Source organism: Zonotrichia leucophrys, chromosome Z (genome assembly GCF_028769735.1).
Source record: "Zonotrichia leucophrys gambelii isolate GWCS_2022_RI chromosome Z, RI_Zleu_2.0, whole genome shotgun sequence".
Lineage (NCBI taxonomy): Eukaryota > Metazoa > Chordata > Aves > Passeriformes > Passerellidae > Zonotrichia > Zonotrichia leucophrys.
The window spans coordinates 33,793,812-33,813,134 of NC_088200.1; the positions used below are offsets into that span (position 1 = coordinate 33,793,812).

At 36.8% G+C, this 19,323-nt stretch overlaps 1 protein-coding gene and 1 long non-coding RNA gene across 5 annotated transcripts in view; one reads left to right on the plus strand and one right to left on the minus strand.

Annotated features, from left to right (window-relative positions):
• The window catches only part of PIK3R1 (phosphoinositide-3-kinase regulatory subunit 1), a 59,932-nt gene that overhangs the window by 29,374 nt on the left and 11,235 nt on the right, over window positions 1-19,323 (plus strand). For 2 of the 4 annotated variants that reach the window (XM_064735314.1, XM_064735315.1), the window contains exons 3-7: window positions 3,817-3,909; window positions 5,250-5,324; window positions 8,111-8,242; window positions 9,118-9,319; window positions 9,516-9,595. In XM_064735314.1, the coding sequence (XP_064591384.1) occupies window positions 3,817-3,909; window positions 5,250-5,324; window positions 8,111-8,242; window positions 9,118-9,319; window positions 9,516-9,595 (582 nt within the window). Of the gene's footprint in view, window positions 1-3,816; window positions 3,910-5,249; window positions 5,325-8,110; window positions 8,243-9,117; window positions 9,320-9,515; window positions 9,596-17,973; window positions 18,161-18,683; window positions 19,115-19,323 lie in introns of those variants that run through there. The other 2 variants (XM_064735316.1, XM_064735318.1) reach the window with 2 other exon arrangements.
• LOC135459366 (uncharacterized) lies at window positions 899-18,835 on the minus strand. The gene is made up of 3 exons (XR_010443021.1): window positions 18,753-18,835; window positions 5,840-6,010; window positions 899-969 (listed from the first exon to the last, which is right to left on the minus strand). It is a non-coding gene; the product is annotated as an uncharacterized LOC135459366 (long non-coding RNA).

Consider the following 19,323-nt stretch of genomic DNA (forward strand, 5'->3'; position numbering starts at 1 on the left):
TTAAATGTTTTCTTCTCTAACTTTGAAGTTGCTGATAACTGCAGATTTTGGACCTGTTTGTGTCTTTTTGCTGCAGAGCTTAAAAGAGAGATGAATATCCTGAGTATTCAGTCAAATACACAAGAATTTTACATACTATGTATTTATGGAAGGCATTGTCATTCACTTGAAGTCTCATGTCATATCTAAAAGTTCAGCAATGTCTTTGGCTATATAAGTTTCCAGTTTTGGAAAGGAATGGGATAAAGAAAGGAAGAGACATCAGAAATCCTCTGAACTCCTAAAATGCATATTTTATGCTAGCAGAAAACTTTTGGAAACTTTTCATTTTAAGCAATGCAGCATTTTGTTTGCATAGGCATGTTTTGTAGATACATTACATATTTTGTGTAAATATAAAGGGAAATGCATAGCTTCCAAAAGAGTTTCAATAAGTAAGAATATTACTGATTGATGAATACTCTACAACAAAGATATTTGTAACAGATTATGATAAAAACCTGGTTTTAAGCTAAAGGGCTGCAGGAAGAGGCCCTCTCTGCTTAGGTAATTTAGGTAAAGTCTACAGAGACAAACTGTTTTCTGTATTGTCTTGTCTTCACCTTGTAGGGGGCTTCTTCCCCTGTGGCTAGGTTCTCCTCTTTGCTTTCCTTGGACTCTGCCCCTTGTGTAGAAAGTCTACAGCAGTGGAAATTAGAATTATTATTTAATAGGTATATTTCTAATATTTCTGTATATTCTTGATAGGTATTTGTTGATGTCTTGCCATCATTTCAAAGCACAATTTGGTTAATGGAAGAAAGCACTGTGCTGCTCAATAGCCTAGATGGGCCATCCCTGAACCACCAAGCTGTCACTTGATAGGATCCATCTGTCTGTCAGTTTTGACTTCCATCCTCTGTCTCTATTTGTCCTTCTTTGTCTCTTTCCTCTGTTTCAGTTTAGGCTGTGGCTGCATGTTGCCTCCATCTGGAATTAGAAAATTAACATCTTTGTTCAGAGATGATGCAATTTTGTTGATGTTATGAAAGAGGGAGGAATTAAATGTAACTAGCTCCCTCAGGAACCAGAAAGTTACTTCCATAGGTCAATTTATGTAAACTCTGTTCTTAAAACATATTCTTCCTCTGCTACCATGTAAGGGATCCATTTTAAGCCCTTAACATTCACTTGAGTCTACTAGTATCTCACAATCTGAGAATTTTCATAGCATACCCTTTGAAATCACTCCAATCTTTCATTTATTATTTAATAGATTTGTCCATATCATAAGATAGATACATAGTTTGGAGTTGAAAATAACTATTTGATTTGAATATTACAAATCTGTTGGTCTGTATTTCAGTATGCCTCAGCAGAGGCTGCTTAGAGAGCAGCATTTTCCATTTGAGCCCATCTTGTGTTCATTAAGCAGATACAAAAGAGATGTTCCAAATGGAATCTGAAAATTATTTGAAGATGGAAAAAGTTGAAAAGTCCATTTGCTCCCTGAGTAGCTTGGTTCTACCTTAATATACCTATATAACATGCTTGCATTGAATTTAGCTTAATTGGAGTGTTATACTAAATCAACTATCTGGCAGAATTTTGGAGTTTATTATGTCTGCTCATTGGCCTTTTTCAGCTCACAAAGGTGTCACTAAGGAAAGAACCTATCTTTTAAAAAACTGTGCAGATTATCCTTCATTACAGTGCTGTCTGCTGTGTTTTGTTGCATTGTATGAGCCTGGTTTTAGGTTTTTCTTTATTTTGTCCAGGACCTATAATGACACTAGCATGTAGGTATGTTACTTGTCCTTGCAGAGTATGGTATCAGGTGTTAGAGCTCTTTGGATCTCTGGGAGTTGTTCTTATTTTCCTCAAGTCACTAAAAAGCATCAGCAGGGCAGAGATCTGCATAGGCAACTCTTTCTAAACTCCTGAATGGTTATCTTCCAGGCCTCCTAAGTTAAACTGTTATGACTAACAGATGTTTTTCTAATGCCATCAGTTATGAATGGGTTAGGAAAGTATTTCCATCATTATGGTACCATAATTTTCCTTCTTTCTGCCAGTATGCTTCACTTGTATTACTACTATTGTCTTTCATTTCACTCCTCGTCTCTCTACACTTCCAAACTTCTGTCCCTTCCTTGCTGTCCTCCTGTTTTTTAAATTTGTGCTGGTTTTGACTGGGGTAGAAGTAATTTTCTTAATAGTAGCTATCCTTGGGCTGCATTTCAGATTCACACTGGAAACAGCGCTAATAGTACAGGGATATTTTAGTTATTGCTGAGTGGGGTTTATACAGTGTGAAGGCCTTTTCTGCTTCAGAGCCCACCTCACAAGTGAGGAGGCAGGGAGTGCACAAGAAGTTGAGAAGGGACAGAGCCAGGACTGCTGACCACAAGTGACACAGAGACATTCCATACCACAGAGCACTGCTCAGCAGCAAATCTGGAGGAAGAATAGGAAAGTGGGTGATGCACAAAGTGATGGTGTTCACCGTCCCAAGTTGCCATTACTCAGTGATGAAACCTTGCTCTCCTGGAGATGGCTGAACATCTGCATGCCAATGGGATGAATTTTGTTTGCATTTTAATGAAGTTATGTAATTCAAAACAGGGTGAATTACCAGCCAAAAATGTCTGCTCTCTCTTTCTCAGTTGATATATATTCTTTCTCAGTTGATTTTTTTTGTTGTTGTTGTTATCTAGGAGTTTTTGGTTAAAAACTCTCTGTTCATAATTTTCTGTGCGTTTTTTTCTCCTTCTACTTAGTTATCATCATCATTTTGTTTCAGTCTTCTGAAAATAGGGGTGGAGGGTGTGCGTATATATATTTATGCATATCTTTATAGGCACCTTTGTGTATGTATGTTCAAGAATTGCTCTCTGTCCATGGTGAGTTTAAGTGAGCAGAGATCACCATTGCTTAGGCAAATGACAATTTTTGCTTCAATGATTAATTTTTTGTTTATCAATCATAATCCATGAAACTATGCCAGATGGTTCTGGCAGTAGTTTATGTAAACATTTTTGTTTCCAGGTGTTAAACAGCACCACTCTAAAACTTTTGAATTATTCTTTTGGGGAAAATTGTGTATTTAGAGACAGATCTTTACTCACAGAGACAGAACATACCTTTAAGAGTGTGTTCTTTCCATTTAGAAACCAGATTGCATGAAAGCTGACTTTGTATAAAACCTGTGTGCAGTTTTGTTTGAATCTGCAAAGTGTCCCTTTCCAATTATACTGCTATTTATTCCTAACCAGTCCATGTAGAAAATTCGTGCTTCAAGTAAACTATACTGTTAATAGTATAATGCTGGAAAATTGAAATGCACAGAAGTTACTGAGCTTGTGTATGAGTGTGAAATACTTGTTTCTACTGCTCTTTCAGGCCTTTTTAAGTCTGTTTTACACATGGGATCAGGCACTCACAGCCATTTATGTGTTTAATAGCCCCCTCACTTGGTGCACAGTGTGTGTGAATATCTCAGACAGAAAGACTTTTTCTTTCCTTACTTGCATTGTATTTCTGCACATCCATAGACTGCAAACTTTTATTGTGTTTTCTTTTCCTAGACAATATGGAGAGTGAATCTAGAACTGAGGTTCCTGAAAGAAAATGCTATAAAAAATGTAGTTGTCATAATTTTTATTAATTTTTTTGATTAAGTATGGAGCTTGTTTCCTCATACAGCACTGACAACCAGGACGTTTGTTCTGTGATTAAAAATTAACTAGTTGCATTATATGTCATGATTTTCATAAAAGTAATTGCATTCATCTGCAGCTTGGCTTATTTCTCTTTTTTTTTTTTTTTTTTTTACAGCTTTTTCACTTCCAGACCTTACAGAGCAGTTCACACCTCCTGATGTTGCTCCACCAATTCTTGTCAAGATAGTAGAGACAATTGAAAAGAAAGGTAGGCTGAAGAATGATCTGCCAAAATGTTCTGTTGCTTATGTGAAGAACTGGATCCAGAGCTGGCATGTCCTCTTTCTAGAACTGATAATGCATCACATCACTTAACATCCAAAATAATCTCCTTAACGTTTGTTAAGGTTTTTGCTCATTACAGGCTATTTGGACTGTAGGAGCAAAACCAAAGCTTGCCTCAAATGGCATTTAATAATTAACATAAGTATTATTGGAAAGTAAGGGAGAAGGGTTTGGTATTGTAACGAGTAAGCACCTTTAGCTGGTTATGTAAATGCCAGCATAACATTGAATTGGTGGCACAGGGAAAAAAGTAATGTTTTGCCCCAAAGCAGGGGAAAAAAGAAAATAATAAAATATGAAAAGGTTTCAAGAACTGATTTTATTCTTCAGGAGCCAATTCTTTATTGCTGCTGTATAATGAGCCAGACAGTGTTATTTTTATGGTTTTTTTCCCTCACCTGCTTTTCTGTGTTGATGTCTCTCCATCCTTTTGAAGCTTTCCTCTTTCTCTTACAATGTCATACCTCTTTTGCCCTATTTCTATCTTCCTGGCATCTCCTCTGATGTGTCTTTCATATTGCTGGTGAGGTAAGGAGCAGCTCTGTGAGTCCTGCTCATTTAAGGCCTTAAGCTGGGGAACAAGAGCAAAAGTGGTATTCTGATGAGAATCAGGCTGCTGTCATTGGGCTCATGGGTTCTAACATACTTCTCTGGCACTTTAAAAGACTGTAAGCCTTTCCTGAAAGAGTAGAAGCTTGCTGATACCAGCGTGGAGGGCCAGTATTTAGCACAAGTGTGCATAAGGAGCTGCTGCTTTCAGGAGACACCACTGATAGAGTTAAATCGTCAGTGCTCTGCATATGGTCTCTTTACTTGTGTCCTCTCTATTTTCACTGATGTAGAAGAGTTGTAAACAATATCTTTTATGTGAAAACACTTTACTGATGTCTTCTCTAACAATTGAGGTGAATTATTTTATCACATTATGCGATATATACAGATACTTTCTCTGACACTAGTGTGAATCTGTTTCCTAGTCCTGGCCTTTTGTAGTTGGCCAGTGGACAATTCTACAGAATGTGATGCCAGCATCTCTGATCTTCTTTGGCCATCTCTTTCTGCAGACACAGCAGCTTGAGTGCACAAAGAGGTGTCTTACAGCCTTAAAAAAGCAATCACATTCTGTAGTGTGGTAGGTGAAAGAATGTTGCTAGTTTATGCTGTAAGTACTTACTGAACAAAACAGAAATATGCTGCATCAGGGCAACAGTCACCAAAATATTAATGCTGTCCTGAACGCGTCCTATTGATTTTGTTTTGAAGGGCTGGAGTACTCAACTTTGTATGGAGCACAAGGCTCAAGCAGTGCAGTGGAATTAAGACAAATTTTTGAGTGTGGTAAGTACAGTTCACTTCCTTAAAGCACTAGACAGATTTTGTGGTCAGACCACTCTCACACATATGTACTGGTTCTCAATAATATACTATTAAAAAGACATATATAAATAAAAACGTTTTCTAACTTTTACTCTTGATATGAAAAGTATTTTTCACTTTTACAAGTTGTCTTTTTCATGGCTCAGCTGCACCTTTTTTTCCTAAGAGTGTTTATTTTAATCTCTTGTTGTGTGGCTTGTTCAAAGACTGACAGTTTAGCTGTACTGAGAAAAACGAGATGTTTTGGTCAAAATCGAGATAAAGATAGATTAGTCCTGAAAGGCTGCAGGTTATTATTTTGTAAACAAATGGCCAGTTGTTTACATACAGTTCTGTGGTGCGTTTTTTTTGTCCAGTAGGTGGGGTGTCAATAGCAGCCCATTATCTACCTGCTACAGAGTGATACTGAAGAAAGACAATTGAATTAATATTGTAGGCTGAGTTCTCAGACAGTAAAATGGAACCACACCACATACCTGTTCAAGTTTCCTGAAATATATTTCCTCTTCTTTTTTTGGTATACTTAATTTCTTCTTCAAGACAGAATATACTGGCATGGCAGCACTGTTTCAGTATGAGAGTTGGAGGAGAGTTTGACCACGACTTGGCAAGCTGGGATGCAATGTGTGGTGTGAGCTTTCATTTGCCTAAAAGAGCGCAAAAATACAAGGGGTAGAAAATGGAAATGGTTATGTGCCTTGTTGCCAATGGGACAAAAAAAGCAAACTCACTCAGTGATTTAGTCTCCTCATTTTTAATAATTGCAAACATTAACAAAGCTGATTATACTCTGAGTTGTCTGTTTTTTCAAAATAAAAGAGCATCCTATTCTATGCTGATTGTGGTAGGAGTGAAGAATTGTAAGTGTACAAGCAGGGGGAGAAGATAGGCATGTGGTGCTAGCAGCCTCATGATAGCAGCAACCTCTTCAGTGCTGTGTTTATGTTTTTCAGTCTGCATAAATCCAGATTTTTGGTGGCATCAATATAATTACATTTCTTTATTTATCTGAATCCTTTCTTAAGTCTCTAAACTGAGCTATAATTTTTGAAAGGTTTATCTGCCCCTTGAGATTAAAAACTCATGGTTTACATGTATTCCTACTTAAAATGTTGTTAGTTTTGAGTAACAGAAGTAGAATTTTTCCCTTTAGTAAAAGTGTCTCTCTCTGACTTCTCTTTAAAATAGGATTAGGATCTTCAGCTCAGAGCTGGTGCAGTGAGTATCCAGGTACAGGGATAGAGGCAGATCTATTTCCTCTGCCTGCTGTCTTTGAATTAGCAGAATGCTAATTCAGAGAGCAAAGTCAGCTTTGGTCTCAAAGTTATGAACTTGCATTAGTATGCTGTTCTGCTAGTGGTTTAAATACTCTCCATTTTTTAATTGGATAACTGTCTGTTAGCATTAACACAATCCTATCTAGCTCCAAAATCAAAGCTGATTTACATCTTGTCAGCTCAGCAGATGGAAGAGTTCAGGTCCGTTTATGATATTACACCCAGAGTGTTGCAGAATAAGTATATTCTTACTCATGTATTCATTATAGTAATTTGGGACATACTTCAGAGAAATGGTCAACACTGAAAATGCATGATTTAACTTGGCTTTTGAATTAAAAAACAGCTAGTAAGCAGCAAAATTAATGAAAGGTATTTCTTTAAGAATTTGTGCATTCTCTGACACATAATTGATCTTTCAGAAATCATTCCCACACTGCAAGTTTTATATAATTTAAGACATTTATTATGCCATTTCACTCATGCAAATTCTTGGGTGTCTGAGAAGGTTTGAGCTCATACTGCAAGCTCTTTGTTGAGGAAAACAAAGGAGGTGGAGGAGCACTAAGTTTCTCATTACCCCCTCTTGGCTGCCTTATTTCACAGTATTGGTAGACACACCATTTATTTGAGTCCTCTACCTCCCTGTTCCCTTTGTTTAAATTAGACAAACAGATTCAATAGTTATTTTACCAAGACTCTTGCTAGATAGAAGGCTGATCAGCATTAATGCCTCCAAATTCTTGTACAAAATAAGGATTTTTTGTATACACTTAGGACTTTACTGTGCCAGAGTTTCATGTTATAGTATGAACCCTAACCTTGCTTTCACTAAATAAGGATTTTTGTATTTTCTCGTTTTAATTTTTGCTGCTGATATTCTTTGCTCCAACACTAACAAGTAGTTCTTTATGTGACACTGCCAAACCTTATCCCAAGTCATAACTATCCTGGAAGGGTATCAGGTTTTACAAGATAAATCTCAACAGCTGCATAAAACACCAAGCACACTGTTCTGCACGTGTATATTTGTTTCGACTTACTTACATAAATATTTGCAGACTTGGATCCCCAAGATGTTAATCAAACTTTTAGTCATAATAGAAGTAGCTCCCTGTATAGAAGCTGCATTTGGCCAAACCTTTGATTAGTACTTACTTCTTACACAAAATATTTACACATAAAACAGAGACCTGTTAAAAATATTCTGATGTTCCATAACATTGCCAACATGCAGCAACAGAAGGCCACACACAGTTATGGAAATCATTTGGTTCATCAGATGCCAAGGGACTGGGCATGGTGTTAAACTCTGTGTGTTGTTCTTCTCAAACACGTTTCTGGGTGTCTTACGTTCTTATGAATTGTTCTCCATGAACCATATGTAACTTAGCAATTTTGGCTTGTTGTGAGCTTGTATATTTTTTCCACTTTCTGAAGTCCTAAAAGCATGTTGCTCTTTCCCTTTAGATGCCTCTTCATTAGATTTAGAGACATTTGATCTTCAGACTTTATCAGATGCTCTCAAGAGGTATATCCTGGACCTGCCAAATCCCATCATTCCAGCAGCTGTTTACAGTGACATGATTTCTGTATCTCAAGGTATGATTATGACATTATTTCAAATGTCAAACAGAAAGGCTTTTATTAGAATTCTGGATAACTGGTGGTTCAGCTGTTACAGAACAGCAAAAATTCTACACAACCTGGCAGCACCTAAGAAGCCATAAATATACCTTTACCCTTTTTTATGAAAACTGTTTCATAGAAAACTGCTTTTAGACATTATTCTGCATTATTTGGTTACTTATTTAGGCAAACATAATGTAAAATATAAGGGATAACACAGTTCTCTTCATTTGAGTAAGTAGAAACACTATAGAAGAACTGGGGGAAAAAATCAAGGACTGTATACAGAAAGCTAATTTTTAACTTTTTATCAGTGCTGACAAAGTAAATGTATTAGAGGTCATGTAGTGCTGTGTTACATTGGAGTTGCAGATTATGAAGTGAGAAATACATGCATGTGAGATTCGTCATCTACAGTGGTCATTTCAAACAAGTACAGCTTATAAGCTTTCAGCACATGGGCCAAGTATTCTGTTATATATCTCAGGACAGGATATTGTTACTGGTAACCTTCAAAGTTAGAACAGCACCTGTGAGACTTATCTAGTGCATCTCAGAATTACCCAATCATGTGTGACGCTAAACACAAGACAGACTTCTACCAGTACACTCTGAACACGTTGTGGTTTTTACAAAAATGCATATCTGTTTCCATTTGACTTTTAAGTATTGTTCTTTACTCTTCCCTGAGCGTTTCTCATATTTTAAAAGAAGAAAGATATCTTTCTAATGCAGGACAGATTTTTTTTTTCTGTAAAATTGGTGTTTCTAAAGGAGCCACATATAGTTTCATTTTACTTGAATGTTTATGTGCTGGTTTCAAGAATCATTTATCTGTTTGCTTGCAGAAGTGCAGAGCTCAGAGGAATATGCTCAGTTGCTGAAGAAACTGATCAGATCTCCAAATATACCTCCTCAGTATTGGCTCACACTCCAGTATTTGCTCAAACATTTCCTCAGAGTTTGTCAAGCCTCCAGCAAAAATCTCTTGAATGCAAGGTCTCTGGCTGAAATTTTCAGCCCTCTGCTTTTCAGATTCCAGATAGCAAGGTATGTGGGTCATCTTTACCATATTTTGTACTGTAAATAAGAATTAGTTATATGCAAAATGAGATTAATTACATAATTTTCTGACCTTATTTCTGATGTGAGGGCATTGTAGTAAATTCTTTCTATTTTGTTTTAATACTTTAAAGTAAACTTTTGTATTTCTCCTAGTTCTTACTGCCTAATCCATCTCTTGCAGCTCTGATAATACAGAACACCACATAAAAATCCTAGAGGTTTTAATCACAAGTGAATGGAACGAGAGACAGCCCGTACCAGGTAAAAAATATTTTTAATTTTAAAAGTTACATGTTCTCTTAAATATTAAAATTCAACTTAATGACAGTAAATGATTACAATTTTTTCTATTTAAATCAAACTTCATGCAAAACAAAAGTGCACAATTACAGAGCTAAGCAGAAGTTGTGTGTTTTATAGTGGTGTGTAATGTTTGTTTTATAAGAAATAAAACATTTTTCATTAAAATCATTTTAGTGCCTATAGTTTGTACAGCATTAGGACTTTTGTTCTCTTTCAGTAAACAGCAAATTGGATTTTGTGAGTTTTTTAAGACCTGTAAACAAGTAGAATGCGTGTCATACAGTGGTGGGGAGGCTAATTCTTGGGATTTTATTGAGCTCTCAATTTACTCCCAGCAAATTTTCTTAGATTTGCTATACTCTATGGAGACATTATTTACATACATATTTACATGCATATTTTTTAATCCAGATACACAAAATATGTATTTACCAATATCAATAAATAACGTAAAAAATATTAAGAGCCCATCCAGGAAAGTTCGTTCCTACTTGTATTGCTTCTGTAAGTTAGCATCTAATTAAGTCAACAAATAGTAAACACACCTGTAATTTATGCAAAATCCCTGGGTTTGAATCAAGTATTCAGTAGAAGCAAGGCAGAGTTGCTAACTATGTGCAAAGGAAATTATTAATGCAGACAACTTTACATATTAGCTGAAAGCAATTCCTTTCACAGCTTATTAACAGAGAATAATCTAACAAAGGAAAGGACAGATAGAACATTGGAGATCCTATACCTTTCCCACCTCTGTAGTCAAAGGACAGAATGAAGTTCATGGCAGTAGGATTTGTAGGGTTGCTTAAGTTCTGAAGAGCTAGAATACAGCAGAAAAGTACTTTATTTCCTGTATTTCAGGTAGGCACATTGTATAATCCTCTTCATCAGCTAATGAAGATTAATTTAAAATGGCTAAAATTTTTGTTCCTAATACTATGTTTGAAAGGCTTTTCTGATCTTGCCAGTTCTGTTAGTTAGGAAACTTTCCCTAATATTTTGTGTACATCTGTTTTCAGCTTGCTATTTAGTTTTGTTCAATTTTGGTGAAGTAGTTAACAGAGATTTCCAGAACTACTGTGTATTTTTCTGCCTAATGCTTTGTAACAACTAGGAGAGTCCAGACTTACAGTATTTGTCCTGTTTTACTAAGAATCAGCAGATAGCTGCTAATTGTTAAAGAATTATTGTCTTTGTCACATGATGCAAGACCTAAAAAGCAAAACAGATTCTAAAAGTCTGATGCTAATAGCATTTTTTGTAGTTACATGTTTGCAAATGCGTTGGAATGTGTAAATATATATGTCTTGAGGCTGGTTGGGAGGTTACAAAGGTAGGGTCAACAGTTTCTTCAGTTTCAAAGCAAGAACTTTAGAAGTTTCATTTAAGAGATCACTTGGTTGCTTATCTGCCCAAGTAGCTTCATGTGAGGAAAGTATAAAAGTGAAAGGTGTTGATGTTAGAACGACTAAAGAGAACAAGGAATCTAGTCATTTTGAGAGCGTCATTAGAGTGCTTGAAGAAATGCCATTGTATCCACCAGATTTATATGATTTGACACTACATTAATAATTATAATGGAAGACCTGATTATTTTTAATATTACTTCTGCATTAATTAATATAGCATGATGCAGTAGTTTACTTTGACAGTCGTAGGATTTTTCATGTGATCTGTTACAAAAATAGAACTCCTTCCCTGTGCATTTAAGTCTGTCGTATCTAGTAGAATGTTTTTTAGTAGAACATTTAGTAAAACACATGCACAAATATGCTGGAAAAAAAACCTCAAATACAAATTTTCAGGCTTTGTAGTGCTGGTTAGCTAGTCTTTGCCCTCAGGCCTGTAAGGAGTTTGACTAATTTTCCAAAGTTGAATCTTACTAATATGTTCTGTAAGTTTGCAGGATTGTATCATGGGTCCATTTCCACACCAATATCATTCAGTCACCTGAACATCTGGAGTGGTCTGTTTTTATTGTTCTCATAGAACTATAAAAAGCACTCTAAGATGTGTTTTTCAGAATTGTCATCTTTAAGATTACTGCTTTTAGTGGCTTGATTTTCCATAAAGACTGTTTAGATAGACTCTAATAAAAAGAAAATCCCAATAAAATATACCTTCTTTATCATGTAACTATTTTGAGAATTACAATCTTAAATAGAACTTTACAAGTGGAGAATTTGAGAGGTCTTAAGCAGAAAGAAGTTTACTTATTGAAAATAACGTCATGACAACTAAGTGATAACAGGGAAGCTAGTGCTGCCTGTTTCTTCTCTTCACACGGGCTGGAGTGATGGCTTCCTTCCTTCTTAATTCTTTTTTGTTAAGATGAGAACATTCTGTCTGAAACAAGCTGCGCAGGAAGTTCTAGTGGTATCTTATGCAGTATATAAATACATTAAAGGTGGTGTTACGAGATAACCGATCTGAATAGCAGGCAGATCTTTGCACAGCTGTGGGTTTTTTCCTTTCCACATCACCCACTAATATACTTGTTACCTGAAAACACTAGAAAGTAAGCAGCTGGACCTTACATCTTACTCTATTTTAAAATCTGTATCTTAAATTAGGCATCTTCAGTTGGACATCTTTTAGCTAGAGTGGTGCTTCTTGGATGTCATAACATGAATAAAATTACTCCTAGACCATTACTTGACTTACCTCAGAACATATGGATTGGGGTATTTTGCCTGTCATGGTGTTCATCAGCAAACTATAGATTCTAGTTTGTGGATTAAAATAGTGCTTAGTCCTACAAAGAATACTAAAGTTAACAGTACTTTTTAATAGAATCATAGATTTTTGTGTAGCAGATGAAGACAAAGTAATGTTGCAGGAGAAAGGCTGGAAAAAATTAGATCAGTTTTCTGGTTCTTGTCTCAAAGTTTGTCAGTACAAAAGGACAAAAGATGGTGTTGGTGGGCAAGGCAGGTGATTTTTGTATCCCATCTAAGCATCCCAGCTTGACGTACAGCTGCACAGACTTTAAAGAGCACAGTGTACAAGCCTCTAAGTGTGCTATCCAAAACAGTAATATTAGAAGAAAATTAGAAGAATACTAGAAGAAAATATCTTAATTGTAACGTACATTTTAGCAAATAGTGCTGCTCAGGTCTCACAGAATCTCACACATCATACAGACTTGTGACAGTAAATAGTGGAAAATAGGCTATATTAGGCTATATTTGTAGGTATAGAAGACTGGGGTAGTTTTTTAGTTAATTATCAAGGATCTTAGAGGCTCCTGGTTTTTCTTCGTGGAGGCGACTTGCCCTGGATGAAGATCCCAAAGCTGCCCATAGTAGGTATAGTAAGTGCTCAGAACAACAGGGCCTGTTTAACACTCGTAGGTGTGAAAGCAGGCCACACAGGGAAAGTTGGGAAGAAATTTTCGGTGGAGAGTTTAGAGAGATAGGAGTCCTTTCTGGAGCTGGAGTGTGTGAGAATAATATCTGTTTAAGGAAGGCAAAGAGGAAGTGGGATTTGATGAGAGAGCAAGGGGATGTGGGGAGCTCATAGCACTGCTGGTGAAGAGCAGAAGAGGAGCTACAGCAAAGAGCTGCCTTGTATCAATGAATCAAAGCCTCCAACAGCCTGTGCACTGACTAGAGCTGAGCTGCTTTGTCTGGGCTGTCTATCCCAGTTTATTCCTGTTTCCCAGGCTTGTATGTGACATTGTAAGTAACAGCTCAGCCTGAAATACTGCAGCCTGAAGAAGCAGTTTTTATTACTCAGAGGATCATATGCAAGAACGAGTGAGGTAATAAGGCTGCCTTACATGTAACTGCTCACTTGTTGGGGATGAGGTGAAAGTCGTGGTAGCTTCACCAAAGTGCAAAACTTTGCTTTTGGCTGCAAAAAATATTCACAAGAGTGGTGGCATAATAGCTAGAGCAGGGCAACGTAAAGGCTGATCCAGTGCCTCCTGGAATTTGATTCCTCCTCAAAGGTATAATGCCTGTTGATACAGGCATTAGCCTAAGACCACAGTCCTGTCAGTAATGTCCTGGGGAAATAAACAAATGTGTAGGAATGCTGTCAGTTGTCAGAACTTAGCTGCATCGTGTCAGAGTCTTGGCTGGACTGCCAGCAGCGCCGAGCGGGGTTTGGAGCAGGCAGAGGGCTGCGAGTGCCAGGGACAGCGGATGCGGTGCCCACGGGGACCGTGTGCATCCGTGTCCTACCCAGCAGAGGGCTCCCCTTCTAAGCTAATACAAGCCAGGCTTTATCCCCGACCTAACGGAAACAGTGCTTGGCCAACCACCGTGCTTTGGAGTGCTGTATCCTTGATTTAAGGTTTCACACAAGCCAGTGCTTTATGTTTCTCAATAACTAATTGCAGGAATTTTATAAAAGTGAGACAATATGTACAACATTATTAGCGTTTTTACAGGTTGTTATGTCCTTGTGCAGGTATGTGCATGCAAAACGTGGAAGCGTGTCAAGACTGCTAAGTTCTTTTCCTGCTTCAGACATAATATTTTAGAAAAAAAAAATGTGCTGTGTTAATAGAGGAACACTGTGAATATGACTGCAAGGAATAGCAGGCTGCAAATTAAATGGGCACCACTCAATATTTTGAAATTTAGATAAAAAGAAAAGACTTGGCAATATATCAAGGAAAATACAGGTGTGTGCATGCCAGTATCTCTTTTTGACAAGACACTTGTATCTCTCCTGCAGGATAATGATGAACTCATTATCTCTCTGTGGGTATTTGTGCTTTTTTAGAGATAAAAAGTGAATGAAGTTTGCATTGTCTTTTCTCTTCTGACTATATACATCTGTATTGTGGTTTTAAAAACAAAGAAATGTTCTCAAATCCTTCTGTAATTTTAGCAGTAAATAAGTATATCAAGTACAGTCTGAAGCTAAATTAGTTCAGAAACACAGGTTTCCATCTCCACTTGAAGTAGGCTGTACCTTTATGACTCTGCAGATTTAAATTATATTTAGAACTGACAATTGTTTGAGTAGGCAGAGGCTAAAAGTAGGGAAGCAAGGGATTGTTATAGATGAAGCTAATCAGTCAAGTGCAAAACATAAATGTACTGCAGGTATTTGGGATTTCATTATTAGGTACAAGTGGTGTTTCATAGTGTTAAAAGGATTTTGGTATGTGAAGTATGAAGAAGGCAAAAACTTTTCAATACTATTTGACTGCCTTGAGGAGCAACAAGCAGATCTCAAAGAAATTCTCAGTGTTTTTATTAGAAATTCTCATTGTTTGCAAGAAGGGAGAGGAAAATATTAGTCCTCTCTTCCCCTTTTCTTAATGTGTCTGCTTCTCCTTTTACTTTGAATTTATTTCCTTTTGGAAGTTTAACTGGCAAAGAAGATAACCTCTGTGGGCTCTTCAATTGCTGCTCTGTTCCTTTAGCAATTTTGATCTCCACCAAACACTAAGGCAAGGAAAACAGAAAGCTCCTAAGCTCCTCCCTTTTTGTACCATTCCTTTTCCCACCTGCCTGCCCAGGAAATGAACAATCCGGATGTACTGGAAACCACCATGGATACAGACAGATTTTTTTTTTAGTATTTTTAGTATATTGGAATTTGATAAACAGTCTCACAGCCTCAGACTAAGGGTCTTGAAGGAGCACCTATATTTATGATCCAGCATGAGCATGTACAAAGTGATGCTGTGCTTGCAAGCAGGCTATTTTGCTTGCACAAGGCTGCTTCTACAGATGCAGCTCTTTTCAGTGAAAATTTTTATTTTATTTTTTTCTGCAGTAGCCACTTCCTGTATTTGGCTGCTCATGGTGCTTTTCTCATCGTCAATGCTGCATGCAGCAGCCAGTGATAGGGACTATTTTAAGACTTCTTACAATGGTCTTCTCATTGACTTAGCTAAAATGAGAAAGTTAGCTCTGCATTGGCCACTTGTTAGTTGATGACAACTTTTACTTTGAATATGGCTCCCATCCCCCAGCTGAAATTCCTGGCTCAGCAAATATTTGAACCTACCCAAGTTAATCATGAAACTGAGATCTTTATCTGAGAGGGACGTGCAAGCTACTGAGGGTGGTGGTTTCTTTTTTTTCTTTCACAGTACTGAAGTCAGGTTCACTTTTAATGATGAACCAGAGTAAGTGGATACCTTCTGCACAGCACAGAGGTTTAAGCTGTTGAGAGAGAAGGCTTGGCTTTTCTCAATTCCAATTACAACTCTACTAGGGGGTTTTATGGAACATTGGTTGGAAAGCAGAGCAATTGCTTTTTCTTCATTGCTTCAGAGAAGCTTCCTAGTAAATGGAGATTTTCGGGTTTATTTTTAAGCAAGATTTTTATAAGAGGAAACCGATATTGGATTGTATTTTCAGCTGTTTTACAAGAGTGATCATTTGCGATGCATAATTTACAAAGTAAGTGATTTTGAATTTCTGTGTTTTTTTCATCATCTTGTGGAAGTATTATACTGCAACTGATTACCAGGTAGAGCTTTAAAAGTTTCAGAGTTACATGAATTCAAGTCTAGTACTTCAGTACCTCTCCAGTTTATATATGAAATGGGTAATAGCCTATCTGCCTCCTCTGTCTTTTCTTGCCTGCAGGCTAGGCTAGTCTGAACTGAGCACTAACCTGATTATACAAGTTTGTTCAGTCCTAGATTTGGCCACCAGTGAAACTCTAGGGAAATAATTTTTCCTGAAAGTCTTTATTCAATGGAATAAAAAAAAATACTGCTCCCATATGAGACCTAAAAACAACAATGCAGTTTTTGTAGGAAATCTCCGTAAGTTAATTTAAATAATTACCTTGGCAAGTTAATTGTTTGGGGAGCAGGTGGGTTAAACCCCAAAGTTTAGCATTTAGGCTTGTGTCTGGGGTGATTCTCATTTTGGAAATTGAAAGAATCTTTGGAGCTTATCTACCTCAACAGGAAGGGGAGAGTCTACTTCAAAATGAAGCTTCTTAATGTACAAAGCAAACTAGCTTGCATCTTTTTGTATATGTTTGTACTCCAGACATGCTCTTGTATGCTGATGCTTGTCTGAAAGGGGTAACCTGCTCACAGGCACAGACAGTGGGGGGGTGAGGGGGGGCCAGGGGCAGGGGTGAAATATTTGGAAATCATACAAATTGTGTTAATTTTTTTTTTTTTATGTGAGATAGAGCACAGTTCAGCTGTTCCACAATTTCTTAAGGTGTAAGGCACAGGTCGTTGCTACAGCTAGTTTTCGTTGTAGTTACTTTTTGTCTCTGGTTTTCTCCCCCCACAGATTATAGCAAGTATATTGCGTTACACAGCATTCTGCTCTGAAGTTAATAGTCTGTTCTGTCCATGTTTCTTCCAAGTGGTCAGAGAGAGTTATGGTCAGTGATGAGGAGAGTTAAGATAGAATATTTCTAAATGGTTGGAGGGTGCTGCTGACATAAAGGGGCAAAGGAGACGCTGACTAGGGGCAGAGGAGACACTGACAAGAGACTCTTGCTTTTAAAAACAATTAACTTGATAAATATATTAATGAGAATAGGGCAGAGAAACTGTGTGAAAAGGCAGACTAAATCTTGTTTTGTCCTTACAGCCTTTTTCATGTACAGCAAAACCATTTTTGAAGATTTTGCTCAGTTTCAACTTTCTTCCATTGTTTGAGTGAATCAGCTGAATGTAAGATTACAGTACTTGGGGTTTGGATTTCAAAATTAATTAATATAGATTGATTTGAATAGCAAGAGAGGAAGACATCTCTTCAGTAAGCACATTTATATCATAATATAAACTCTATCAGACCTATGTGCCCATAAAAATAGTAGAAGTATGGAGAGTTTAAAAATATAATACATATTTCATTATGTGGATATATACATCTCTCTGTGTGTTTGTGTAAAATGAGTGTGTAATGGATATACATACACAGTCATGCTCTTCTCTAATGCATCTCTAATATGTGCAGTAGTTATAGAGTATTTTTAAATATTTTTGAATTGCAAGCTTCAGGCATTTAAGCAGGAGAATGCGCCTGAGATGTGACCAACCTGCTTCTGAAGGGAGCTGCCCTGTGTGTGAGTGTTGTGTGCGCCTGTGTCTATGAGCTACGTGCTGCAGCATATCAGCCTTTTGTCATCCTGCCAGGATTGGACTGTACCATGCTGCAAAGTCAGGAAAATGAGCCAGGAATATGGGCAAGGAGAGTCCACTTGCTCCTTTTGCATGTAATACCAGCTTTATATTGCAATTCTGCTAAATAGAGATTCTTCCCAAAACTGAAATTGTTTTAAGATAAATGTGGAAAAAAATGAGAAAGCAGGAGTGGTTTGCTGACATTATTTTGACATGATTGGCTGAGGATTATGATGTAATAGGTTACAGTGCAGCCCCTTATAGGTTTTAAAATGAATTCCAAGACACCATTACAAAGACAGCCTGACTCTTTTCTTGTATCTGAGCTTACTCAGTGAAACTCATACAAATGTACAATACTGTTTGGAATATGGAAGAACTGGATATAGAATATCCTAAGACAGATATAAATTATGGCACAGACTTGATGTTTTACATAGAAATGGATCCACCAGGTAAAACTGCAGTCTTATTATGGAAGACTTAATTAATTTTGGTCTTTACAATAGCTGCTGAAAAATTCTTACTGGATATGTAGGATTTCTTTACTTTGTTATTGATACAAATAGATTTCCTTTTTTCATAAATTAGAATAAAATTGTGAATTAGTGCATGGTTGCAGTAATTAGAATCTTAACATGTTAAAATACCTGATTGCTTACTTAATTGAATTTTTACTGAATTGACCTGTTTCTGTTTTGATTTTATTATGTCAGATGTAGTTTTAGTCCTGCTATTTTATCATGTAAAAATTGTATTTCTTTTATTACTATTTTTGCTCTCTCTGTTCCACACTGTGCCTAAAAGGAGATGCTGTAGTAACACTCATATTTCCTGAAACAGTAATTCCAAATCATTGGCTTATTGGCTTGGATTGTTTAAGGAAAAAACATTTTTAAAATCTAGCAATACTAATTGAATGCCTGTTGTAGCATCATTTTTTCATATAATATGAAAGTATTACACTATCCTGATATTCCTTGCAACTTTAAAAACATTGTCTTTTCAGCCTGGTCATAATATACAGGACAGGAATGTTGTACTTACTGGAGAACTGAAAGAGCTGAGTTGATTTTTAATCCTGATTCCAGTGTAGTCCCTCTTGTTACTAAGTCAGTGCTGCAGTATCTTCTCGGGCACCCACTGGTATACATATGCAGCTTTGACATTGAAAAAAGGAGGGGGGGTGTTTTTTCAATCAGCCCTGGCATTTGGAACACAATTTATTCTGTGGAATACTAAGATTAACACAACGGATATTTGGGTCACAGACGGTTTCTTAAACTGTTGAGTTTGTTTTTTTGGTTTTCTTGAAAATCATTGCACAGAATGCTGAGGATTTCAAAACCCTGATGCTTCTTCAACACTATATTGCTATGGGTTTGCATCTTTTATTACTCAGCTTCTAGGTAAGAAAATAGCAACATTCCTCTAAGATCATTACATAGAAGGATAAAAAAAAAAAGTGGCATGTTTTATTATTTGTGTTCACCCAAAGATGGTGAAAGAGGGTAAAAACAAACTTCAGATTTTTTTTTTTCTCAAATGCTTTCTTCACAGGGGCAGGAGTTGAGTATGGTGTTATATTTTCCTTAAAATAGTATTGCAAGATAGCATC